This window comes from Pseudorca crassidens, chromosome 5 (assembly GCF_039906515.1).
Source record: "Pseudorca crassidens isolate mPseCra1 chromosome 5, mPseCra1.hap1, whole genome shotgun sequence".
Classification (NCBI taxonomy): domain Eukaryota; kingdom Metazoa; phylum Chordata; class Mammalia; order Artiodactyla; family Delphinidae; genus Pseudorca; species Pseudorca crassidens.
The window spans coordinates 94,182,356-94,210,322 of NC_090300.1; the positions used below are offsets into that span (position 1 = coordinate 94,182,356).

The following is a 27,967-nucleotide window of genomic DNA, read 5'->3' on the forward strand; positions in this document are numbered from 1 at the left end:
AAAATCTAGAGCCCAAGATTCTCCTCCTCAGAGCTCCTCACCGTGTCTAGACTAGGGGGAAGCGACCATTTCTCAGGTAGAGGATGATGAACAAAGGAAAAACTGGCCATCCAGCGTGAAGGCCGAGGAACCAAACGCAAACAGACCGCACTGATTAACAAGGACCCCCCGGGCGTCCCACCGGCCCACCGCCCCTTCACAGGTGGAGCCGCAATTGCACTTCTCGCGAGATGTCTCGTCTTCACGGGATCTCGAACTGAAACCTCGCGGCTTTTCGGAGCAGGGGGTCTAAAAGGACAACTCGCAGCCCGCCTCACGGACTCACAAAGGGCCTCGATCCCCACCTCACCCTCCCTCCACCACCACGCCCCTCCCCTCCCTTCCCTTCCTAGAAGGGTCACTTCCCCAGGTTGCCCAGGGACTTCCGCAGCCCGACCGGAACCGGAAGCTTCTGGGAGCGAGTGGGTGGGGGCGGAAAATTTTTTAAAAAGCGCGGGTCAAGCTAGAGGACCGAGCTGGCACGGTGGTGGTAACCCCGAAGCGGGACTGTGGCGGGTCCTGATGGACAACACCGCCTGCTTGAAGTCCTTGCTTCTCACCATTAGTCAGTATAAAGCAGTTAAGTCGGAAGCGAACGCCACCCAGCTTTTGCGGCACTTGGAGGTGAGGGCTTTCGGGGTGGCGGACGAGACGGGCTTCCTCGTAGCCTTCGGTCACTTGGTGGCCGGGATGTAGTGGTCTCAGCCTAGAAAAGAAAGGACAGCTCGCTCCCTCCGCAGCCTTTTTGTATTGGTAAAGAAGGCTAAAGATTGTCAGCTTTGAATTCCCACCCTCCTCTATCCCGCCCCAAGCCCCTCCGCGTTCAGCTGACTGCAGCAAGGGATGAGTAACTACTGATAGCCCTAGAAAGAGGGGGGTTGAGACAAAAGGTTGGGGGATTTAGGCCGTATTTGGAGTTGGTAGAGGAAAGAGCTAGAGCTGTTATCTTTTCCTTTGCTTCTTATGTTGGTTTTTCCATTGTAACAGAGCCTTCTCAAAATGTACAACAATTCTCAGAGGTGGAGGTCATGGGGAGTAACGATTAAAACTTGATTTACCCCTGTCACTAGGCAGTTTACAATCTGAACCTGTTGCTTACTGCTTTTATTTGAACTCATGTTGAACTCGGGCTTGAAAATTATTATTTAATCTTTCTCTGGATTAGGAAGCAATCTCCCTTACTAGTAATCACAGTTTTTCTTTACCAAAATTTATTGCTCAGTTTTTCAGTCCTAAAATGCTGAATTGTCACTTTTTCTGTTAGTTCCTAGTGATTTGCATCTAGAGTGTACTTATCTTATACTAAAAGTTATACTCACAGCTTTCTGTGATCCTATTTGTTTTTAGGCTCTTAAACTCCTGCTGTCATTAGTTATGCATTCAGGGAATTCCAACTAATAATGACCTCAGTTTAATAAAAAGTAATTAAGCTCAATCAAAGCTTATTTTAATTCTCTGTCGCAACTTCTGTTAACATAGAATTAAAGTTCTCTCTGTCGCAGCTTCTGTTAACATAGAATTAAAGTTCTCTCTGTCGCAGCTTCTGTTAACATAAAATTGAACATAATTTTTAGATATATTATTTGTTTTATTAACCTTATGATAAAAGGCTAAATTACCAACGGTTTGCAAAATACTACAGAGAAGGCAACAGTGAATGGCACAGCAACATCAGCCTTTGTTGTGACAGTAGTGCACTAACTGTGAATTTTTTCAAGCTTCACTGGTGCTCCTCTTCTTACCACTTCAGGAGCTTACCTCTTAACACTTTTCTTTTTTCATTCATTACCTCAACAAATCCCTACAAACCTAACAATGAAGGTGTTAGCTGTTAAATAAATGCTAGGGCTTTGCTTCTCAATGAGGATAGAACAGTGCAGTAGTGGACTCCAGAAGCCACAGAATAATCAGAGCTGTCAGTTTTATTTAAGAATTTGGAGTTAAGAAATTTAGATTCTAATCTGAAATATTACCTCTCTTTGAGAGTAAACAGTTGTGTTGTGAATCTGAACAGGGTGTTATCATGAATTGAAAGAGACTTCAAAGAAATTTGAGGCTTGGAGATTGGCTTCTTGGTACTGTGTTCCCAAAGTTTTCAAGAGGTTTACCAAAAATTCTTCGGCCATTTAATTGAGAGAGAACATACATACATTACATAAAGTGCATTAATCTTAAGTGAAGAGCTTGATAGTTTTTTTTAAACGTAAGTGTACACTCAAGTAGCTACCACCTGTCGTATGAGACAGAACATTTCCAACAACCTATAAGTTTTTCAACTATCCCTAAGGTTTCAGATAAGTGGATTAATATGTACGTTTGTGTCTGGCTTCTTCCTCTCAATATAATCTGTAAAATTTATTCATGTGGCCCACGTGCCAGTATTTCATTCTTTTTTATTGCTATTTAGAATTCCACTGTACAGAGGTACCACAGTTTATATATATCCTGTTCATGAGCAGCTGGGTTGTTTCCAGTTCTGGGTGGAATTATGAGTAACTCTGTTATAAACATTTTTACACATTTTTTTGTGGATGTATGTATTCATTTCTCTTATATACCTCATAGTGTAATTGTTGGGTCTTAGGGTAAGTTTATATTCAGTTCTGGTTAAAACACCAGTTTTCCACAAGTTATACTGATGTATCCTCCCACCAGCAATATGTGAATTTTGCTGTCATTCATCCACACCACTCCTTGGTGCTCTCAGATTTTTAAATTTTAACTCTTTTGGTTGACAGTATTAATGGTGAATGTTTTTCATGAGACCTCATGAGAGCAACCTCATGAGAGCAACATCTGAGGATACAAAGGGTGATAGATGGTTATCATGTGAACGATTATTCACTCTGCTATCCTGCTGCGCTTCTGCTGCACTATTTTTGTCTTCTTGCAGAACCTTAGCTTTGGATTTTTTTTATGATCAGCAGAGCTGAGCTGGTATCATTTTTTTTTTTATATAAATTTATTTATTTATTTATGGCTGTGTTGGGTCTTCGTTGCTGCATGCAGGCTTGGGCTACTCTTCATTGCAGTGTGTGGGCTTCTCATTGGCGGTGGCTTCTCTTGTTGCGGAGCACGGGCTCTAGGCGCGCGGGCTTCAGTAGTTGTGGCACGTGAACTCAGTAGTTGTGGCTTGCGGGCTCTAGAGCACAGGCTCAGTAGTTGTGGCGCAAGGGCTTAGTTTTTCTGCGGCATGTGGGATCTTCCCAGACCAGGGCTCGAACCTGTGTCCCCTGCATTGGCAGGCGGATTCCCAACCACTGTGCCACCAGGAAAGCCCTGGTGTCATTCTTGATGGTGTTTCACGGCACTAATCTTATGTAATGATTATGGAGCAGGGATGCAGGAACAGTGAATCCCAGTTGTACCGCTGTCTATTATGTGTGCCTCAGTTTACTCATCTGTAAAACAATTAGTACAGGTTTGTTATGAAGCTGAAAGGCATTAACATACATAATGTACCTAGAACAATAGCTAGGCCAGAGTAAGTGCTAGAGTATTAGTTATTACTGAAATAAGTCCAATTTGCATTAAAACATTCAGTGTGTATGAGTAAAGAGGAAAATATGCAAAGTGATTTTTTTATTTTACCTTATAATAAATAATTATTATATCTTAGAATACTTATGTTGTTGAAATACAGGTCCAATCCTTAGGGAAATTGTATTTAAAGCAGAAGATGTCTTAATATTTTAGAGGGCTAACTGTATAAGCAGGCAAAAGGGCAATGCTCAGAAGGTTCCTTACCTCAAAATATTTACTATCATTATCTAATTTCACTTTTGGACCTGTTTTTTCAGTCTGATAGACTTTTACTTTAATGTTAAAATACATACTCTATGGGAACAGATATTCTGAAGATCTCTTATCGGCAAAGCTTTACAAGAAAAACTGACATCTGGGCGAGGGTATAAAAGGGATATAGAAAAGAAAGAAACAATTCTGATTATAGTCTTTTTAAAAAAAAGTCTTTTAAGAATAAAAACGTTTAGGGCTTCCCTGGTGGTGCGGTGGTTGAGAGTCCGCCTGCCGATGCAGGGGACGCGGGTTCGTGACCCGGACTGGGAGGATCCCACATGCCGAGGAGCGGCTGGGCCCGTGAGCCATGGCCGCTGAGCCTGCGCGTCCGGAGCCTGTGCTCTGCAACGGGAGAGGCCACAACAGTGAGAGGCCCGCGTACCGCAAAAAAACGTTTAGAACAGATTTAATCTAATCTTAAAGTAAATGATTGTTTTTTTTATATTTATAGAAAAGATTTTCTTAATAATGAATAATATTCATAAAGCATTTTGAAAGTAAGTGGCTGTCTGACAACTGTTCCCAGCCCTCATCCCAGCTTACCCTTTCGGGAGGTGGTGCTAGTAGGCAGTAGGTAGTATGTTTATAGTGTTATGAGAGGAGTAAATAGTGAAATAACAAATAATAAAATTTTTTAATTCCTGACCTGCCTACTCAAAAAAATTTTTTTTAACTTCTTCTTTGTGATCTCTAACTTCTGGGCTTAGGTACTGTCTGGTAGGGAGCAGAAGGAATACTCACATAGTTAATCCCATGAATAATCCTTTGGATTTAGCTGCTTTCCACTTTCCATTTGCCTCCCTCAAAGAAGATGGAATTCATTTATTCGGTAAATATATTGATAGTAGAATGCTATCTGTAGTCTGTGCCTTCATGGAGTCATCAATGTAGTGGGGAGGATAAGTATTGCTAAGTTGGCAAAAGCTTGCTGACTTAGCAAATAAAAGTGTAATGTACTATAGGATAGTATAACAGGCAAACCTAACCTAGTTAGTGGGAGAGGATTAGAGAAAGCTTAGTGGAAGAAACAAAATTGAGACTGGAATGATTACGTTAGTTAGTGAGTGAAGGGATAGGTGATCTTCCATGCAGAGGGAACAACATGTATGAATTTTCTAAATTGGGAAAGAGTGTGGCAATGGCACTTTGGAAGAACTGGATTTTTATTTGAAATGGAGAAGTGAAAATTGCCAATTCTTAACTAACATTTTTTCTTTTTTTAATATTTTCTTTTTTTAAAAAATTATTTTTTGTCCCTCATGACTTTTAAAGAGGGCTCTTTTTTGTTTTGTTTTGTTAATTTATTTTTGGCTGTGTTGGGTCTTCGTTGCTGCGCGCGGGCTTTCTCTAGTTGCGGTCAGCAGGGGCTACTCTTGGTTGCAGTGCGTGGGCTTCTCATTGCAGTGGCTTCTCTTGTTGTGGAGCATGGGCTCTAGGCGCACAGGCTTCAGTAGTTGTGACACATGGCCTCAGTAGTTGTGCCTCACGGGCTCTAGAGTGCAGGCTCAGTAGTTGTGGCACACGGGCTTAGTTGCTCCGCGGCATGTGGGGTCTTCCCAGACCAGGGCTCGAACCCGTGTCCCCTGCCTTGGCAGGCAGATTCTTGACCACTGCACCACCAGGGAAGCCCTAACTAACACATTTTAATGACTCTTTTCTAGGTAATTTCTGGACAGAAGCTCACCCGATTGTTTACATCAAATCACATACTACCAAGTGAATGCTTAAGTTGCCTTGTAGAGCTACTTGAAGACCCAAACATAAGTGCTTCACTGATCTTAAGTATCGTCAGTTTGCTATCTCAACTAGGTAATGTATTAGTTTCTCTTTTTTATTTTTTAGAAGATGTATGAATTTAGTATTTTTTTAAAGGGCAGTTTTAGTTATAGAATCTTTTGTAGAATGATTCACATTCAAAAGATTTCTTCATTGCAGGACCTCTCAGAACTATTTTGTATTGTGGATCTCTTGAAAAGGGAAAATTATATGCAGGCTTTCTTAAGATTATTAGAACAAAGAATCTGAAACATATCAAGGGTTCAGTGGTCTACAGAAAAGAATGTACCTTGGGAAATGCGGGCCTATTTATGAATTAAAAAATATGCATGTACATAATGTCTGTGTGAGCTACAGCGCTCTGGAAAGTCATAGCTAGTGATCAAAACATCATCCTTTTTTGATAGACTACACTGAACTTAGAGCTAAGGCTAAAAATGCAAGTGTTACTTTTTCTATTTTTCCCTACCTTACCTTTAGTTTTAAAATTTTCATTCAGTGGTTACTTTATTCTTGATTTGTGTTTGGGGGTGGAGGGGAGATATTTCTCTGTGTGATTATAAAATTAATACATGCTTATTTAAAAAAAAAAAAAACCCAGTGATACAGAAGTGATAACATAGAGCAGCATGTCCAGTAGATGATGAAAATGTTCTATATTTGTGTTGTCCAATATAATAGCCACCCTGGTTAAATTTCTGAATTGGAAGGTGTTTGTAAACAAAATAGCCATATCATATTTGATATTTTTATATAATGGTAAATTTAATATGAAATAAATTTTAAATTATTATTTATAAAAATGATCTATCTTGTGTCATTTTATTTTAACTTACAGCTGTAGACAATGAAACCAGAGACTGTCTTCAGAATACGTACAGCCTGAATAGTGTGCTGGCAGGAGTGGTTTGTCGGAGCAGTACTTGCCACAGTGATTCAGTGTTTTTGCAGGTATGTACACCCACACAGTACTTTCCACTTAATGCTCATTCTTCCTTCCTTATTTTCAGATCAAAATTGATAGTATCTATCGTAAACTGCTGGCTTACAGTGTACTATATGCTGGTATAATACCGCATGATTAGGCACAGTTCTCACCATTAATAAATTTAAAAGCTGGTTGGTCACACATGTACTACTATTTACGAGTTTCTAAAGAAGAGAATTTTATTCACATCTAGCACTATAATTTAAGAAAAATCCAGATTATGACTATTTTGACAGGCTTATAAATACAGATGTCAGCTATTCATGTTAAAATTGTAATTTGAGTTGGCACCTAGTCTCAATCTATTGAGGAAACATTCTACAAAAACTGAAGCTACAGATTTGGTATTATTTAGCATAGACTCAAAGCTCTTATACCCATAATATTTCTCAACCTAATATGCCATCAGTTGTAAGAAAGAAAAACATTGCAAGTTAAACTGACATGCAATTTTAAAAATGGTAAAATAAGAAAAATATTTATCTTAGAATTGATAGAATATGTGTTTCAACTTGCATATAAGTTTAAGATGATTAAGTGAGCCAGGTTAATGACAAGATGCTGTTTGAGATAGAATATATAGAAATGTGTGAATCAGGAGATGAACTCTAAGGTCTAATTACTTGTGTGTGTTTAAGATCTCATTACTTGTATGTGAAGATAGAACCTTTTTAAGATATGGAAAAGTTCTTGCTCTAAATGCCTCCTAAAATGGTTACATGCTCAGAATATGTACAGGAGTTCATTCTTTTGAGCACACAAATGTGTTTTTATATGTTTATATTCACTGCTATTTTCTTATTCTCAGTGCATTCAGCTTCTGCAGAGGTTAACATATAACGTCAAAATTTTGCATTCTGGTGCCAATATAGATGAATTAATTACATTCCTGATTGATCATATGTGAGTATGCAACCAAACATGTAAGCAGATAATCTACTGGTTTAACTAAAGCCGTGTAATAGTTCTATTTTTCTTAAATAAGTTTTTCCAACTTTTTAAACTGAATGAGGCTGATTCTTATTTATTCCTCTTAGATGATTTCAAGGATCAAGTGGTGTAAAGCAGCTTTAATTTTTATAACAAAAATTTATGAAATGAATTGATTGAGACAGAAAAACTTATTGAAACTGAAAATTATGTTTATATTTAATTTTATTGACCAAAGAATATACTGATAAGACAGCACATGGTTACTCTGACAATTATTTCTATATTTGTATGCTGCAATTGAGTAGGATCATTTAGTTTCAAAACATGAAATAAATGATCAGTACTATTCAAAGCTTGGCAGTCTTCACATGTTAATCAGATTTTTCTTTTCTTAGAAAAAGGAAGGAATTTAAATGTGTAAATGACTATATAATTTTGAGTAATTTAGAAGGAACCTAATGTTTTTATCTTTTATTATTTTTCTTAAAACAACAGTCAGTCTTCTGAAGATGAGTTGACAATGCCTTGTCTAGGATTATTGGCAAACCTTTGTCGGCACAGTCTTTCTGTTCAAACACACATAAAGACTTTGGTAAGAAGTTTATGAAATGTTTCTCTCTAGTTTTGTGGTGGGCTCTATGCTTAAAGAAAATTTTTTTCACCTTTTTCTTAAAAAAAATTTTACAAGAATTCTCCTGTGTTATCCAGCTGAGCCATCAAAGTTAACAAAGAATCATATTGACATATAAATAACTTGAAGTATTCCAACCTTCATACATGTTTAATTAAGACAAGTTAAGAGTTAATAAAAATGTTAAATACTAAAAGTTTTTCTTCTCCGTAGCATCCCATTATTTGTCATATTGAATAATACAAGAAATGCTAAATTATTTTGTGCTGATAGAAGGGAGACACGGGGCTTCCCTGTTGGCACAGTGGTTGAGACTCCGCCTGCCAATTCAGGGGACATGGGTTCGAGCCCGGGTCTGGGAAGATCCTACATGCTGCAGAGCAACTAAGCTTGTGCGCCACAACTACTGAGGCTGCACTCTAGAGCCCGCGAGCCACAACTACTGAAGCCCACATGCGTAGAGCCTGTGCACCGCAACAAAGAGTGGCCCCTGCTCACGGCAACTAGAGAAAAAGCCCACGCACGGCAACGAAGACCCAGCACAGCCAAAAATAAATAAATAAATAGATAGATAAATAAATTTATTTTTTAAAAAGGGGAGATATGCCGTTGGCAGTTGCATTTACCTCACTCTTGTATTTCCACAAAATCAATTACAGCTCTCCCAGAAATATTTATGAGTAAGTGCCTAACATCACTACCAGTACTCGAGATAAGTGAAGGCACTCAAGTGAGGTTAACTGAACTACTGTTAGAAATATATTAAATCAGGAAAGTTCATTGATTCTTTAAGGTGCTTTGTGAACAGTTCCCTTGCTATGCAATATTCAGTATTACTTGTTTTAAATTAAATAATATCTCATTTGTTCATGTGCTGGATTTTTCTGACCTGGTCTTATTTTGTTGGTGGAGGTTATTTTGAGCCATGGAACTGTTTGAGGAAGGTAAACATTTGCTCATAAACCCATGACTACACACTGCTCTTCACTTAGATTGTACCTGTCTATACTACTGTAAGCAATATGTAAAAGTATCATCTTACTCACTCCTTGAATGATCTCTTAAGTTGATAATGTTTAATAAAAGTTTACCTACTCTGTGTAAGATATACTTTCTAAAACAAAATGTAAGACTTATAATTTTTTTTATTCTAATTTTTTTAAAAAATTTTTTCTTCCTCAGAATAATGTGAAATCTTTTTATCGAACTCTTATAAGCTTCCTGGCCCATAGTAGTTTAACTGTGGTTGTGTTTGCACTTTCAATATTATCCAGTTTGACATTAAACGAAGAGGTTGGGGAAAAGGTAAGTTTTTTTTTTTTTTTTTTTTTTTGCAATTTACGAAAATCATTCTGAAGTTTATATTCTCTGATACTTTAAAAGTCATTGAGACTCTTTGTTGAGTTTTAGGATGGTCAACTTAAATTTTTTTGTATAATATACTTTTCCTGATTTGTTTTTAAGCTGTTCCATGCTCGAAACATTCATCAGACTTTTCAACTAATATTTAATATTCTCATAAATGGTGATGGCACACTAACTAGAAAGTATTCAGTTGATCTACTGATGGATCTTCTTAAGAATCCTAAAATTGCCGATCATCTTATCAGGTATGGTTCTCTGACAAATTTTAGGACATTTTTTTAAACCAAGATGTATTTGTAGTAAACAAAACTGCCTTTTTAGATTTAGTAAACTTGGACTCTACTAATTCGCAATAGACTAAAATCAAAATGTTTTCATGTGCTTTATTCCCATTCTTTTTGCTCTCCTGACTTGAAATGTAAAAGTATAACAAGGGTGTGTGTGTATGTTTCAGTCTTTGTCTTAGGTATATAAGGTTGTGTCATTCTCCAAAATATACATATCTTGATTAATCTGTTTCAAAACCAGTTTTACATCTGAACAGTATGATTTATTTTATATAAAAGTCATTTTTAATATATCAGTTTCATAATTATCACTTGATGTGTATTTTTATTTTGAACTTAGGTATGAACACTTTTCTTCATGTCTTAATCAAGTATTAGGTCTTCTTAATGGAAAGGATCCTGATTCTTCTTCAAAGGTATATAAAAGCACAACTTTTCATTTTAAAGTTTTTAAAAACTATAATGTGCAGAAAAATCTAAGTGCATAGATCTCTGAACCTTTACAAAATGAGCACAGCCATATAACCGGTATCTAGAGCAAGAAACAGAACATTACCAATACTTTGGAGCCCTCCTTGTATCTTCATAAACTGGCATAATCCCTTTGGAAAACTGTTTCACGGTGCCTGTTAAACACATGTACAACCTATGACACAGCTATTCCACTCCTAGCTATATAGCCAGTAGAGACATTTCACCAAAAGACATGTAGAAAATGTTAAATAGAAAATGAAAGTTTAAAACTGGTACTATTTACAGAGCGGGAAAAGATATCTACAATACATATATTGAGCAAAGGACTCTTATCTAAAGTGTATCATTTAAAAATTTGCACCTATAAAGGAGAAAAAACACTGAACCCAAAAGATAACCTGAGCAAAAAAAAAACCTTGAATTGGTCAATAAATATGAAATGGTTGCTCAACTTTATTAATCTTCAGGGAAATGCACTGGTAATACAATACCAGTACGTACCCACCAGATGGTTAAAATTAAAAATGTGGATAATATCAAGCATAGAGAGAATGTAAAAAATATAAAGAGAGTGTCGCTGTACTCATGGGCCAAAAATTGGTACAGCCATTTATGAAAACTTATTATCTACTAACATCGGATATATGCAACTATGACCAGCAATTCCACTCTTAAATATTTACCCCAAAGAATTGAATACTTGTGTTCACCAAAAGACATGTACAAAACATAGCAGTACTGTTACCAATAGCCAAGAATTGTAAACAACCTAAATGCCATCAACAGTGGAAATAAATTGTAGTATATTTATACATTGGAATACTATAAGCAATGAGAATGTGTGAAATGCAGCTGCATGCGAAAATATGAATGAATCTCACTAAGATAATGCTAAGCTAAAGAAGCCAGATGTAAGAGTATACACTATAAGATTCTATTTATATATAAAGTTCCATGTGAGTTTTTAATATAAGCTGGCAAGCCGATTGAAAAATTTATACAGAAATGCAAAGATCCAAGAATAGCTAAGGTAAAATTAATCTCTGGTGTCAGAAATCTGAGGTGGAGTAGTGGTTGGAGCATTGTCTGGGAGGGGACACAAGGGGACTCTGGAGTTTTAGTGGAATTCTCTTTCTTGACCTAGTTGCTAGTTATACAGGTGTATTCACTTTGAGGAAAACATCTAGCTTTGCAGTAGCAATTGATATGTTTACTTCCCTTTATGTTATACTTACAGAGAAAGTGTAAATGAGAAAGTATTTGCTTGTATGTGCAGAACGTATCTCTGGTAAGATAAATAAGAAACTGGTAATATTGTCTGTTGCTTCCAGAGAGTGTAGTTAAAGGTCAGGCTAGTACCTTTGACTTTGGAACCAAAAGAATGTATTACCTATTCAAAAACAAGTACTACAATTTATATTTAAAAGAGAATAAGTCAAAGAGTTTATCATATGTAACATAGTAAATGCTAATGGGCTGCATTCTGTTAAAAGCAGACACTATCAGGTTAATTAAAACACAAATCCCAATTGTATGCCATTTATAAGAAACGGATGAAGAAAGGTAGAAAATAAGTGAGTAGGCAAAGAGGTACCAATAATTTTTTTTAATGATAAGTTGGTAGTAAATGAAATACGGTAGAATTTAACTTAACAGCTAGTAAACAAGTTGATGTGGGATGCTATGTAATGGAATAAGGTTCAGTTATGAAGCAAGGAAGAAATGAAGTAGAATAGGGAGGCAGGCTAAGGGGCTGATTGCCACACTGTGTAAACAATATGGAAGTAGCCATCCTTAAGCTTTTAAAGCTATGGGATGCCACTTTTAAATATTATCCTAAAGTATGCTTTATAGCAGTTCTTAAATCTTAGCATGATAGCAGGTATTCTTAATTACTAATTTCATTTTTTCATTTTTGAAGCAACATGTTTGTGCTGAAAAAAAATTAAGTACTGTAGAAGGTATATAAGATTAGTTGAGGTTGCCCTTTCTTCTTTGGCTCTCACAATCCTGTTATTAGAAGTAACTACCATTAACAAATTTATTTGTAACCTTCTGGAACCTAGTGACACATTTTGAAAAATAATACTTGGAAAAATTGGAAGCAATTTTTATTTTATTTTCTTTAAAAATGTATTTCATTTCCAGCTTCATTTTTTGGTTGCTTTGTGCATTCAAGTCTAATGAAATTGACATTTAATGAAGGCTTTATATTGCACAGGTTTTAGAATTACTTCTTGCGTTCTGTTCAGTGACTCAGCTGCGCCATGTGCTTACGCAGATGATATTTGAACAACCTCCATCTGGCAGCACCATTCTGGGAAGCCGTTCTAAGTGTTTAGAACCTCCTGTAGCTCTACTTCGTTGGTCAAGCCAACCTTTGGATGGATCAGAAAACTGTTCTATTTTAGCACTGGAGTTGTTCAAGGAAATATTTGAGGTACTAGAGTGATTAACAAATTGACTTTTCCACTTTTATGATTCTCAGTGAACAGTTTGTTTTGTAAAATGTTCATAATAAACTTCCAGTTGTTCATACACTTCAGGAAAACTTCTCAATTACTAACTCCCTACCATTCAGCTACTGAATTCCTTTTTTCTGGCAAGGTCACAAATATTAGCGAGAATTTTGTTTGTTTGTTTTCTCACTAAATAGCATATATACTCCTTTCAGTATAATAAGTAAAGGTATTGACTAAGATTTGTATGGGTTGTTGGTGAATGACTGTGCTTCTTTCAGTAGTCACATTCTATCTCTCCATCTCAGTAGATACTGTCTACTGTCTTTATGGAATGGATATATAGAACATTGGATTAAGTCAGTCAAATAGAGTGGAGCATGCCAGGTACTTAGGATATAGACAGAAATCCTTTCCATAGAGGCCTTTACATTCTGGTAGATTCTACTCTCTAGGTCATTTAGTATTCTGTACTATTCTCCCTGTTTTTTTTGTGGTACGCGGGCCTCTCACCGTTGTGGCCTCTCCCGTTGCGGAGCACAGGCTCCGGATGCGCAGGCTCAGCGGCCATGGCTCACGGGCCCAGCCGCTCCGCGGCATGTGGGATCTTCCTGGACCGGGGCACGAACCCATGTCCCCTGCATCGGCAGGCGGACTCTCAACCACTGCCGCCACCAGGGAAGCCCTCTCCCTGTTTTTATACCCATTCTGTCTACCCCAGTGTCTTAGTAGAATGTTTACCCTCTCATGACTGGATCTTGTGTACAAACCAAAATGCTTATGAGTGATTAAATATATTTGTTAAGGATTATGCACAAATTATTGTTTCATGTTGATCTTGACTGTTAACAGTTTTTGCATTTAAAAAGTGCTTTGAGATTCTTGATGGGAATTATTTGTGGTTGTAAAGTATTAAGACCATTGTCTGTTATTGTAATTACATTTAGCAAATTCGGGATATTTGTTTTCAGTACATACTTTTAATTTAGAATAATTTTTAAATCACAGATACAGTCCACCTTAATAAGTCTTGTTTGCATTCGATTAACCCAAAACCTTACTGTTCCATTTGAGAAAAAAGTCATCATAGCCCTCAAAACTGGATAAAAGGGTAGATTTTAAATCGGAGACACAGGTCAAAGAATTTTTGAAGTAATTACAGTTGACCTTTGAACAACATAGGTTTGAACTGCTTGGGTCCACTTATATGTGGATTTTTTTTCAATAGTAAGTACTACAGTACTACACAATTCAGGAGGTTGGTTGAATCCGTGGATGCAGAACCACAGATACAGAAGGCCAGGGCCAACTAAGTTGTACTGAGACTTTCGACTGTGTGGTGGGGTCAGCGTCCCTAACCCTTACGTTGTTCAAGGATCACCTGTATAAGAAATTTAAAGAGTGTTGCAGTTCAGTGATGACCGTTTATGCATTCTATATTCCATCTCTGTTTTTATTTTTAATCGTTGGTGGTGGTTAATTCTCCAGGATGTCATAGATACTGCTAACTGTTCCTCAGCTGACCGTTTTGTGACCCTTCTGCTGCCTACATTCCTTGATCAGCTTCAGTTCACAGAACAAAATCTAGATGAGGCCTTAATAAGGAAAAAATGTGAAAGGATGGTCAAGGCCATTGAAGTTTTGTTAAATATCCTTCAGTATAAACATGGAAACTACTTATTTTTTTAGTTGTATTTACTGCATTTTTGTCTTTATAATTTTGTCATTTCTCATGCTTGAATCTTTTCAGAATTACTGAACTCAAGTTTAAACTTACAGACCTGATATTCAAGGATGAGTCTCTTAAAAAGTTATCTAGACTTTTTTCCCCTTGTTTTTCTGTGTAAAACTTTTAAGCTAAAGAATATTTCCAGAAATGCTCTTTAAACTTGATCTGTACATTTTTATCATAATTTGAGATTAGGAGATATATTCTAAAATAACTACCCTGGTACTCTCTTTTGATGCAAATTGTTGCCCCTGGATGATGTGTGGTGCCATTCTTTGATGGAGTGTAGCAGAGAAGAAAGAAAGATTGGTAGTTATTATTTTAGCTTAGTTTTTTAGCTTGTGTTTTAAAAATTAACACCTCTATAAATGTTTCAATAAAGATGACATTAACACTTGGTTATAAAAAAGATAACCTTGTATTTCAGAGCAACAAGAATTTGCTCAACTTTTTCCTGCCCTAGAGCAAACTCTGCATCTCTTTAATCTCTTCTTTGAGCTGCTGCTTCTTAATTTTTCTCTTTCTTGATGGCAGTGATTCTCAACTCTGGCTATGTATTAGAATAATGTGGAGAACATTTAAAAATACTCTTGAACATTACTTCCAGCGATTCTGATTTAATTAAAGTAATGTGAAACCCTGGGATGGAGGAGTGTTTGTGATTGACTGTTTAAACTACCCAGGTGATTCTAACGTACAGCCAAAGTTGAAAGCCACTGCTGTAAAAACACATGATTATTTTGCTTGACCTTAGAGATACTATCTGTAAAATATTCAGGCTTTCTCTCATTGAGTGGTACCAAACTTAACCCTTTTTAAATGATAGATATTCAAATTAACTACAGTACAGGAAGAGAAATTGAGGAATAACAAATGAGAAAGTAACTTCCCTTATTTCAACAAGTATTTATTGAACCGTTGTGACACCTGTTAATAAAAAGCTAACATCCCGTAGAAAAGCAGATCCTTCCTCTGTTTTACCTTTGAGTCAGAAACTTTTGATGTCAGTCCCATCTCTTGCCACTTGTCAGTCACTTAAGTGCTCTGAGCTCTAGTTTCCTAATCTGTCATTGAGCTAATGTAACAATAATTACACCAAATTGCAGGAACAAGAATAATTTGTATGGAATCATCCTAAAAGCTGTAAACAGCTATAAAAATATAAGGGTTTTGTTTTTGAGAATTTTTTGTTTGTGCTCCTTAACAAAACTTACCTCTGTGTGGAGATGATGCTCTAAAAATGCATATTGCAAAAATTCTGACAACTATCAAATGTACCACTCTGATAGAGCAACAATTTACATATGGCAAGATTGATCTGGGGTTTGGAACAAAGGTAGCAGATTCTGAATTGTGGTAAGTATATGAAATACAAATGGCAAAATGGTAATAAAAATCAAAAGATGTAATGATTCTCATTCCTTTTGGAGGGTCATCCTTGGGTATGTTCTGCTAAGCCAAGGTATAACAGAGAATTAAGAAAAATATTTTCATGATGAATTTTTTTTAATTCGTTTAATTCATAGATAACATGCTTCTGAACAGAGGTATTAATATCTGTGATTTATTTTTCATTGTTTAGGTTTGTCTTATTTTAATTTGTTGTGATTCTCTAAGGGTCTTTTATACTTCTGAACATTTTTTTTCTAGAGTTCCTTTTTGACATTGCCTGAGTATTTTTATATTCATTTAACTTTATATTTTGAAGTGAAAAAGCATGAGAACACAGGGATTGTTTTTATTTCAAAGAAATCCATCACTGCTGAAGGTTTCTAATAACAAATACAACTCTTCTTTAGCATGTAAAGGCTTATGGTTAAATGTGGATTTTCACTGATAGTAATGAGATTATTTTATCCCTTTTCTCCCCCATAAATTAAGTCCATCTAACAAGTCTTTGTTGAGGACCTGCTAAATGCTGAACAGTGATTTGTTCCAATTTCCATGAATGTCAAAACTGTCAATAATTACATTCCTCAAGAACAAGAATTATCTCTTTTTACTTTTTTGTACTCCTTTTCAGTTACAAGGCTGAGAAAAACGGCTTAGTATAATTTATTCAGTAAATATTAGATATTCTTTATTGCCTAAGGTTGCCCTCTATTGTTAATATTTTAGTGACAAGGCTAAGAATTAAATGAATCATGTTGCCAATGCTGCTAGTAATTTCAAGCAGAAAGTTGAAGCATATTGGTATTTGAGATTAGAAAAAGAAACACTGTCTAAACTTAAACTATTAATGCCAGTTTGTTCTCTTTGGATCTTGGGTTATAAGGATGTTGGTCTCTGATATTTTTTCTTCTCTTAAACAATGCTTAATCTTCTTGAGGTATAAGAACAAAGGTTTTGGGTTTTTATTTTCTTTAGATGTATGGACAGAAATAAGCTAAGCAATTTTTGAGTTATTTAAGTTAAATATGACTTATTTTTAAAGCAAACTTGCTGCTGATGTAATTTTGAAAACTCTTGATTTGATGAACAAACTTAAACAGTTGGTTCCTGGTATGGAAGTAAGCTTCTACAAAATCCTTCAGGTGAGTTTAAACTCTTCAAATATTGAAGTTGATTTATATATAAATGTTTCCTATTATATGTTTCTGTTGTAATATTCTTAGTCTTTACAAGATTAATGTTTTTCTTAGAACTGGCCATTGGAAGGAAGTTTAAAAATTGTTAATTGTCTTACATGATTATAATATTCTCACTACACAGTTATTTTACGTAGTTCCACAGCAATTGAACATAAGTGCTCCTGACTCTAATGTATGGAATGTTCACGATAGCGGTGCTTCCACAGCCTTTTCCTTTTTTGTGTCATGTTTCCGGTTTCTTCATTTGTTTCTATTGGCATTGTGGTGGGGGGAGTGGTATTTGTTCTGGGGTGTTTGTTTTTGTTTGGGGTTGATGAGGTAGGGTTTTAAGACAAGAGGGAGACTCCTGGAAGAAATGGACTTGATTGTGAGTGATAATAAAATTAGAGAGGTGTGCAGAAAATAGTTAACTTACAGATTTCAATAATAATAGTAGCTGAATAAGAGCTCTAGGTGTTTACCTTGATATCCACAAAACTTGGCTTTTAACAGATATTTAACAAACGTGTGAATTAAGTTACTATAATAACACAGATGTCTCCAGTGCCTGTATAGACAGGGTAGAAGCCAAAACTGGATCCTTAGGCAGGGTCTACTTATACACTTTGAGAGCACAGTGCTTAGGAGATGGGGGTTCAGATGCTTACTCCACCATTTCTTAGTCAGTGCAGACTTGAGCAAGTTACTTCACCTCTCTGAGCTCCAGTTTTCTTGACTACAAAGTAGAAATAATGATCCCTGTTGATGGGAAGAGTTATAAAGGGTTACCATGAGGGTTTTGGAGATAAAATCCATCTCTTAATAGTTCTGTGGCATTAGATTATACTTGAGTACCTATAAAACACTTAACATTCTAAAATGTTGATAATTATAAAGATTTATATTTTAATATTTTTCTCTGATTTTATGTCAATAAAAATTTTTTTCAGAATAGATGATTTGAGGCTTAGTACTAATATAAAATTTACTGACATGACGGACTTACACTTTAAAGTATAATTGTTACATTCACTAAATTAAAATTTTTTATTGAGTTAATTTGAATTTTACTTTTATTTTTTACTTTAATTTGGAAATGATTAGCCATTTGTTCTTCTAGCCAGTTTTTCTTTTAAATAGTAGCTAGAAAAATAAAACAGTAACTCAAAACATCATTCAATTGTAGGTGATATTTAAATTACTCAAAGTATTTAAGACATGATTTTCATAGGCACAATAAAGCATTCAAAACCTTTGCCAGAGTTTTTTAAGCCAACCTTACTATTGATTGTATAGACAGTTATAACAAGGTAAAGACTAATTAAATACATTCAAACATCAGGTAGAAACACTTTCGAATTTGCCTAGAATTATTTTATGATTTAGGTCTATTTATTCACCTTACTCTTAAAAACCTGACATTATTTATTCTTTCTGCCTTTTATTTTCTGGTTTCTGATTTACTTAGGATCCTCGCCTGATTACTCCCTTGGCTTTTGCTTTAACATCAGACCGTAGAGAACAAGTACAGTCTGGATTGGGAATATTATTGGAAGCTGCTCCACTGCCAGATTTTCCTGCATTAGTGTGAGTTATAATCATTTGCAGTGTGTCTCTTGTGGTGCTGGAATACCCTGCCATGTTTCTTTAGTAGTCCTGAATATAGATAGATTGGAAAATTCGTGAATTGAAGACTTCATTGTAATAGTAATTTTTCAAGTGAAAAAAGTTTTTCAATTAAAAAAAATTTGATTCCCACAATTAAAAAGGCCAGATGTATACTCACTTAGGGAATAGCTAGATCCATCCAGGTGATTAAATGTATTATCCAGATGCTACTCCTCTCTGTCTCAACACCTCTTTTTAACATAGTAGCTTCTGTACTAAGCTTAAATCCTACGAGTTTAGTTTCTCCATATAAAGAGTTTTTCTTTCCCAACCGTTTGAGTGATAAGTCTAAGCATCGCTTTCATTGACCAGATCTGGGTCGTTTACCAAGGAAGGGATTCCTAAAGAAAAAAATCTGTTATTATCAGAAGGTGGGATAATGGCCGGGCAGAATTATCTACTATGTTCATCTATTTTAAACATTAAGAGAATATTTGCAATTAGGTTTGAAAAAAATTCAGATTTTCGGTGCTGTGTGTAAACTAAATGGTTGACAAAATGTCTAGTAGGGTTCTACTTTAATTTTAATAAGTTTAGGTAGTTTATATGAATGAATTTACAAAAGTGGTTTGAATGAACTGAGACAGTTGTTAAGTGGTAAGACATTCCTGTATGCCAGGGGTCAGCAAACTCTAGACAGCAGCCAGGAGCTTATTTTTATAAATAAAATTTTATTGGAACAAAGCCACACCCATTCATTTTCCTACTGTCTGTATTGTCTACATCTACATTTATGCTACGACGTTAGGGTTGGGTAGTTGTAACAGAGACTGTGGATCCTCAAACCTAAAATACTTAACTACCTTGTCCTTTAACAAAAAGTTTGCCAACCTCTGCTATTTCTGTTAACTGACTGAGCAAACTCATTTTTCAGAATTAATAATTTAAGTAGTCATAAATTAAGAGATGAAGAACTGTGGAAAACATGACCTAGAGACCATATAATTGAAATTCCTTTCATTTTATCATATTTTTTAACAACTAAATGGATAAATAGAGAGCTTCTCAAGTTACAAGGTAGACGTGTATGAGGCTGCTTTATTTTGTGGTAGCTTGCGTCTGTGGTAATTACTGTGGTAATCTGACATGAAGCAAAATCCCCCACGCTTCAGAGTAGAAAGCTTCAGCTTGACTGAAAGGTGGAGTTTCACCCTGTGTCTCTGTATGTGCAGCCTTCCTATCATTTCACTATGTCTTTGCCATCCCTCCCTGTCTTGTGTTGTATAATTTTCTCTTTGGACACTATCTCAGATGTCCACTTATGCTGTTTTATTTATGTCCATTTATGCCTATATTTACATTATCTTAGTTTAATAAGGTACATTTATATACTCGATGGGTAGGTAGGGAGGTGTGTAGGTTGGTTTTTTGGAGTGTGTTTGTTTTATTTAAACATTTAACAAATGTTTAAATAAGGTGAGGGCCAGCTTGTGCCAGGCCTTCTTCTAGGCATTTTGAATATTGCAGTAAATTAGGGGACCTTCTATCATGAGGTTTACAAAATGTTTCATAATGAGCATGTCACTATGGGTGGAGGGCCCGAGGAAGTGAGTCTGAAATGAGATCTGATGATAAGAAGGAGCTGGTGCTATGCAGATCTAGGGGGAAGAGTGTTCTAGGTAAAGGAACAACTCGTACAAAGGCCCCGAAGCAAGAACAAGATGGGATAAATGGCAGGGGCAGAATGGAAGTCAGGTTGATGAGAACATACTGACTGAGAAAGGGGAAGGGCAAAGGAAAAAGTAAAGGCTAGGTGATGTTGCCCATGGTTAGAAGGATGTTCTTACCAATACCAGTAACTTTGTATTTAAGTTTTACAAATAATCCACACTCAGAAACTAGTTCTGACGCCTCCAAACCAGAGGTGGAGTTGTCATTATAAAGGGTTATGAGTAGAAAAGAGTTTCCTCTGGCAAATTTAGGATATTTACCCAAATCCTGCTTCATCATAGATTCCAAGATTATTTCAGAAATATTTGAAGACTTACACTCCCCAAAAGACCCATTCTCATTGAGTCCCTAATTCTGTACCAACTCTGCCTTTTGCTATATTTTCATATAATTATTTCTCTTTTTTTGATTCCCATTCAGGCTTGGAGAAAGTATAGCAGCAAACAACACCTATAGACAACAGGAAACAGAACATATGCCCAGAAGAATGCCTTTGCAATCATTGAATCACAGTTTTCCAACATCAGTAAAATGTTTAACTCCTCCACTTTTGAAAGATAGAGTTCCTGGATTGAACATTGAGGAATTAATAGAGAAGCTTCAGTCTGGAGTTGTGGTGAGTGAGAAATAGCCATTATAAGTAGGATTCTGCCTGGAACATACCAACTAAATATCAGCCCTTCTTATAACATTTATCTAAACAACTTTAGATGCAGATTTGATCATTGAAACTTTATCTTTTACTATAAAAAGTGGCAGTATTCTGGAAAGTTTGGAAAGAGGAAAAAATCAGTCATAAAATTCCTACATTTTAACATGGCTGTCATCTTCCCTTAGTCCCCCCTAACCAGCTCAGCCTCCCGCCGCCCCGCACCACCCCCGACTTGAATGTACTTTAAATTTCCATGAGAGTATCAGATCTTACCCAGATATTCTTTTGCAATAGCCAGGTTAGTGAAATGGTTGCGACCTGCCTGGTATGACATTAAGTTTCAGTGATTTAGTCTCACATTAGGCATTTGTATTTTTATTTTGTTGAGCGTTAACAATTTCTGATTTTTTAACTATTAAAACCCAGGTAAAGGATGAGATTAATGATGTGAGAATATCTGACATAATGGATGTATATGAGATGAAACTATCCACATTAGCTGTGAGTACAAGCTTATTTTAATTATGTGTAACAGTTAAGCTTTAAGAGATGTTTTCTAGTAAATGATGAAGATTAATGATATGTTTTCTTACAGTCCAAAGAAAGCAGGCTACAAGATCTCTTGGAAGCAAAAGCTCTGGCCCTTGCACAAGCTGATAGACTGATTGCTCAATATCGCTGTCAAAGAACTCAAGCTGAGACAGAAGTGTGTACAATATAAAGACACATCTGATGAGTAGAAAAATAAATGTAGTAAATAAAACGTACAAAATATTAGTTTTATTTTCATGACTCTGATTGAAGTAAATTGTCCTTAGCATTTAACTAGTATCCCTCTGTCTCGAAACTGTCTCCCCTTTAATTTTGGTTACACAATTATCTTCTGATTTTTTTTTCCTACCCTAATGTATACTCTTTCCTATATCCTTTTTTTCTACTCACCCCTTAAATGTTGAGTTTTCCAGGATTATGTTCTAATCCCTTTTCCCTTATTTAGGTGATTCACGGTTTCCAGTCATTACCAGAATGTTAATGCCCCCAATTTTATATGCTGAGCCCAGATCCTTTTTCTCAGGCACTAAATGTCTCCTGTGTAGCTCCATTTAAATATACATCAAATACTTCAAACTCAGCAGAACCAATACTGAACTCATCACCCTCCCTTTTTAAAAATGTATTGTTTCTTATGTATTCCCTGTACTGTTCTTAAGAGTTTTCCAGACAAGAAACCTGGAAATCACACAGTTTACCTTCTACAATTAGTCATTCACCAAGTTCAGTTGAATTCTACCTTCTGAATAGCTACTTTTTTTTGCATTGTCTCTATTCTTACCACTGTTTGCTGCAGGTCAAATTCTTTTCATTTTTCACATGAATCTCAGCAGAGCCTCTGATTGGTCTTCCTACCTTTCCTTCCTGTCAGCCACCCTCAACATACAAAGGCATCTTTCTTCTGTATTTAGATCTACCTTCCCTTCTTCCTCCACAGTCATCCCTGAGGCAGTACTCTGGTTCCATTGCCCCTGTGCTGAATATCCTTCAGTGTCTCACCGTTTAGCTCTGAAGAGAGTTTAAATTCCTTAGAACTTATTGCATTCTCTGCAGTGAGACATATTAGATTGCTTTTCAGTTTCTGAAACTTGACGTACTCTTCTGTTTTCTGTCCCTGCACTTGCTCTTCTGTGTCTGGAATACCTTTTCCTCTCTTTCTCTAACTTTTAATAATCCTTCAGATGTTAGTTTTAATACCTCCTTTTCCCAGGAAGCTTTCTCTGGTCTTCTCCTTCCCGCACTTCCGGTGGTCCTCCCTCCCTGTGCTGGCTGCCCTGTTTATAGTACTTGTTACACTATGTGAAAATTGTATGACCCCACTTTCACCCTTGATGTTGGGGAGCAGAACTTGTCCTCTACCCCTCTAGACTGGCCTAATGATTAAATTGACAATAAGACAGATTTATTTGGCAAATCTTTTAAATTGTAGAAAATGAGCATATTATGTAAATGATAATGGAAGAGTCTCTATTCCATTTTCTTTTAGGCACGGACACTTGCTAATATGTTGAGAGAAGTTGAGAGAAAAAATGAAGAGCTTGGTGTGTTGCTGAAGTCACAGGAGGTTGAATCAGAAAGAGCCCAGAGTGATATTGAGCATCTCTTTCAACATAATAGGAAGTTAGAGTCTGTGGCTGAAGAACACGAAGTACTGACAAAATCCTACATGGAACTTCTTCAAAGGTAAATTAATAAAGCAAAAGTTTCTGTGTAAGGTTAGAGTCTAGAATGAACACACGGCATTTCTCTTCTGTGTCCCTAAAATCCAATTCTGAGGATTCATATATTCTGATGATACTATAAGGTAAGTAGTTAGCAAGAAACTTATGTCATAGTGCAATGAAGTATTGCTTACTCAAACTCAGTGTCATGGTGGGAAACAGAATACGGGTGTCTCTATTTCTTTCCAGTTGATGCTACTTCTTTCCTTTATTCAGAGTCATCAGTCATCTGGGATGTTAGCACCTCAAGGATAAATTTTGTCCATTTTGTTCACTGAGAAATCCCTAGGGCCTAGAACAGTGCTTGATACATGGTTAGACACTCCATAAATAATTGTCGAATGACCTTAGTTGTCACAATTCATATCAGGTTGAACCATATGAATTGGCCATTTCTGAAGATCAAAAGTGGTTGAATATTAACAGTTGTCATATAATTCAGCCTAATAGCATAGAAATTTGGGTGTTCATGTTTAATTCACCTCTTAATTTGTAGTCAGTATTTCTCTTTGATGTCCTTGAATGTAGTTTACTTATATGTATGACTGTATCTGCAGAATAAATTCTTATAGGTGAACTGCTGGTTTAAAGGGTGAGTGCTTTTAAATTTTTGATTGATTGCCAAATTTCCCTCCAAAAAGGCTATGCCAATTTATATGCCCACCCACTAAAAAAGTATGAGACTGATCGTTTTTCCCTCCCTTGACACTTTTTTTCTTTTAAGCCAGTTTTAAAACTTATGAATTATAAGGAAGACCAGGAACAGTTATATACTTTCTACCAAACAATAAAAATAAAAACACTCTAGTTAACTTGTTTCTTGTTTTTCTTTATACTTTAAGACTGGTTAAGATTTGAAAAAATGTTCTTCTTTCTGTGGTATTAATGTAGAGATGTAGAAATTTTTATCTTTGCAAGGTCCGTGTGCTTATTTTATTTGCCCATCAATAAAAATGAAGGGTGGAAAATGTACAGCATCTAGAAAATTTGTGAGGACAAGGTGATTTTTAAACAGGATATTTTCCCCCAACAGCTTTTTCTGAAGTCTGATTGTTAGAGGCAGGCCCGATAAAGTGGACTATTTGTGTTAAGTCAGGGTATAAGAGAAAGTAGGCAGTGGTCCAAGAGAAAATGGGCTTTCTAGGACCTGCTTATGTTCCAGACGGTGATTGAGGGGTGGGCCCAGAAGTAAAACTCCAGCTTTGAGGGGCCAGGTGAGTAACAAATAAATGAAGCTGGCTGGGGAAGATCATTTGTAATGGTAGGAATATCTAAAGGCATTCAAATTCAGAATTTTAAAAACTCTGTGTGGGACAAGTAAAACACTTTACTGGCCACATTTGGCCAGTGCCACCAGTTTGTTTGTCTTTGTAGTTAGAGGCATGAAAACATTTTATGCTTAAGATAGTTAGGTGTCAAAGTATTACTTTGGAAAGGAATTCTTTTATGTGGTTACCTTGCAGGTAAAAATAAGCAGGACTATAAGATGCAGAGCTATAGAGGCAAGAGAAATTTAGAGTCCTCAACTACTTAATTCATTAATTTGACATTTTTACTTAAACATATATTATGCCCAAGAGGCCAGTGATGAGAGGTGCAAGTTTAATTTCTTTTGAAGATGTCATCCTTTTATAGAAGTTGTTTCAATTTCTGGACTTAACTATAAAGATAGAGGCATGTATTTTATAGCAAATTATGTAATGCAACATTATCTGTAAATGAAGCTCTTTATCCATAAATATGAAGTTAAAGCCCCACGTTTCCACTTCATAGTAATTTTTACCTCCTCAGTCAGCCAAAACATATCTTTATTATCTTTTAGAGTTAAACTAACTCTGTTTATATCCCGCTTGTTCATGCAACATTCCTCCTCTTCCCTGCAGTATATGCAATTTGATCAGAAGAAATGGTAAGGAAGACACTGAGTTTCTTTTCTCCATCATATGTGTTCCTCCATAAAAATATCACCTCATCTCCTTGTCTTTTCAGGAATGAAACTGCTGAGAAGAAGAACAAAGATTTACAGGTCACGTGTGATTCTCTAAATAAACAAATTGAGAGTGTGAAAAAGTTGAATGAGTCACTCAAGCAACAAAATGAAAAGTAAAATCTCTAGTTCTTTATTCTAATTATTTTGGATTTTTCAAAAACAAAATGATTCCCTGTATATAGAACATTGATTTTTATAGATAAAATTAATGGAATTATTACTTATTGCATATATAAAGTGCACATTTGGCAGAAGTTAAGGGTGATTACCATTCTTCGGAATTTCCTCTTAAAATACTTGTTGGGGAGAAAAAGAAATGATATGATTCACTGATGTTTTCTTCTGTATTGTTTTATAACTTCAGAACTATTGCCCATCTAATAGAGAAAGAAGAACAGAGAAAAGAAGTACAGAACCAACTGGTAGACAGAGAATGTAAGCTAGCAAGTAAGTAGCTTATTTAACAAATTGTCTATATTTTAACCTATCTTGTGTTGGAAGAAAATCAAAGCATGAGTGGTTTTTAGTTTGCTGTTTCATTATTTTCTACTTCTCTCATTTTTTTAAACCTTAAATCACATCTTAAACAACTCTCCTTTTCTTGCCATAACATTTTACAAAGTAGTTTAGTTAGATTGATCAAATTGAAAAAGCAATACATTTTTTTGAAATCTAGGAGTTATAGGAAATGATTGCCCTTTTTAAAAATAAAGATTTTTTAAAGAATGTAACAGCAGGTGGCAGTGCTAGGTAACTTTTAGTTACTAGCTTCTTAATGGTAGTACTGAAATGATCCACAAAAACATTTTTGTTCTAACTCACTTGACTTAGAGCACAGACATCTACCTATATAATTTTTCATTGTTTTCTCTTGCCTTTTCTTTTCTAACCCTTAACTCTGAGGATTGTCCTTCCTCTCATTACTGTATATTGTGTTTAGAACAGAGGAAGAGGGAAAGACATGGAGATTTGGCATTTTCTGTAGAATACTGGCATAGGAGAAGAGTTTCATGGTGTTTTTTTATTCATCAAGTACTGTATAACTTTTATTTCTAGCAAGATGTTCTTCTTCTTTCTAGTTGTCTCTTTTTTGCTTTTATATAACATAATAGCTTCTAAACTTTTTCAGGGTAATGTCAGTATAGGACCTTAGAGTACAAAGCTGACTGTTTGTTTGTTTTAAGACCTGGCACAAAAAATAAAAGTACAAGAAGAAAAGATTGAAGTCTTACAAAGAGAAACGGAAGATAAAGAAGAAGCCATTGGTGTCCTTAGAAAAGAGTTAAATAGAACAGATCAAATAAGAAAAGAATTGAGCATTAAGGTAAGAATCTGTTGCATTCTCATTTGCAGTAAAATGAAAAAGTCTTATTTTGTGAAAAAGGTAAATTTGGATAAGTTAATATTCTGTTTCTTTAGTAATTTTGCTTAGAAGATAATATTAGAATCTCAAAGTGATTTGACAATAGGTTTTTTATGAGGGCTCTCACAGTGTGAAAACTTGTACTTCCTAAAATTATTACACGTTAATTAAATGTATACTGTGTTACAGCACTTGCTGCTTTAAAGGGGGCAAAGGATACAGAAGGGGGTTCCCAGTTCTTAATGTCACATACAGGTAGCTACCTGTATATATGTATATAGCTGCATCTCTCTACTTACAGGGATGGTGATAATAATAATCGTAGTTCGTATTTGTTTAGAACTTTATAGTTTACAAAGGACTTTTGAAATGTTTTTCTTAATCTTCCTCCCTTTAACAAATATATTAATATATAAGTATTAATAAATATTTTCATCCTACAAATGAAACGGAATCTTGGGTTAAGTTACTTGCTCAGGGTTAGTCACATAGCTAAGTGAAACAGTAGACTTATATATTCTAAGGTCATTGTTCTTTCTACATTATCATGATTGCTTGAGTGCGGTAGCCATGAATAGTGCTTTCTGGACCATCTACCACCAGGAAGATGAGAACAGACCAAGATTTTAAAAAGACTGAACAACTACAGAGCATAAGTGACAGAAGAGGCATAAAATTTAATGCCACATTTACAGATATCCTGGTTCTGCCTTAATGTGTTTATCTTAATAGTAATTCTAAATGATAATATGTAGTATTTTCTGCAAAAGTCCAACTGCTAGCATTGACTTAAAAAGACAAATTGAATGTGTCTCCCCAATTTGTATTATATTGTTTATCAACTATTGATCTTAAACTTACCATATAATTGTTAATTAAAATATAATACATATCGTAATGTATCTTTTGATATGGTTGTCTTACAAATAAAAACTAAGGACATCTTAAAGCATGTTTCTGTGAAGAGAAAACATGCTAAGTTTGTTTTCTTCAATTTCTCTCCCCCATGCCCCTTTTTTAGGCTTCCTCCCTAGAAGTTCAGAAGGCTCAGTTAGAAGGTCGTTTGGAAGAGAAAGAGTCCCTGGTGAAACTTCAGCAAGAGGAGTTGAACAAACACTCTCATATGATAGCAATGATCCACAGTTTAAGTGGTGGGAAAACAAATCCAGAAACTGTGAATCTCAGTATATAGATATTATGTATTTTTCTACTGGGAAGGTGGGGTAGGAAAGGTAATTTGTGACTCCAAAACAAGAGCAAATTATTATCTAATTATTAATTTAGTAAAGAACCTGATCTGA

General features: G+C 35.6%; 2 protein-coding genes across 4 annotated transcripts in view; one reads left to right on the top strand and one right to left on the bottom strand.

Moving 5' to 3' along the window:
* DZIP3 (DAZ interacting zinc finger protein 3) overlaps positions 1-365 on the bottom strand; it is a 119,935-nt gene extending 119,570 nt beyond the window's left edge. For 2 of the 3 annotated variants that reach the window (XR_010943750.1, XM_067738945.1), the window contains exon 1: positions 42-365. The gene's annotated coding sequence lies outside the window, so the exon portion shown is untranslated. The remainder of the gene's footprint in view (positions 1-41) is intronic. The other variant, XM_067738948.1, reaches the window with a different exon arrangement.
* Positions 362-27,967, top strand: CIP2A (cellular inhibitor of PP2A). Its single transcript, XM_067738949.1, has 21 exons — positions 362-663; positions 5,499-5,646; positions 6,452-6,564; positions 7,410-7,504; positions 8,030-8,126; positions 9,348-9,470; positions 9,630-9,775; positions 10,158-10,233; positions 12,513-12,731; positions 14,239-14,398; positions 15,694-15,835; positions 16,914-17,013; positions 18,518-18,636; positions 20,809-21,004; positions 21,467-21,541; positions 21,636-21,746; positions 23,079-23,275; positions 25,303-25,416; positions 25,668-25,750; positions 26,488-26,627; positions 27,688-27,967. The coding sequence occupies exons 1-21, from the start codon at positions 562-564 to the stop codon at positions 27,856-27,858; spliced, it is 2,727 nt and encodes a 908-aa protein (XP_067595050.1). The 5' UTR covers positions 362-561; the 3' UTR covers positions 27,859-27,967.

Coding starts and splice junctions, on each gene's coding strand:
- CIP2A (XM_067738949.1), top strand. CDS start 562: ATGGACAACACCGCCTGCTTGAAGTCCTTGCTTCTCACCATTAGTCAG. Junction 9,776..10,157: donor ATTGCCGATCATCTTATCAG/GTATGGTTCTCT, acceptor TTTTGAACTTAG/GTATGAACACTTTTCTTCAT. Junction 25,751..26,487: donor CAGAGAATGTAAGCTAGCAA/GTAAGTAGCTTA, acceptor GTTTGTTTTAAG/ACCTGGCACAAAAAATAAAA.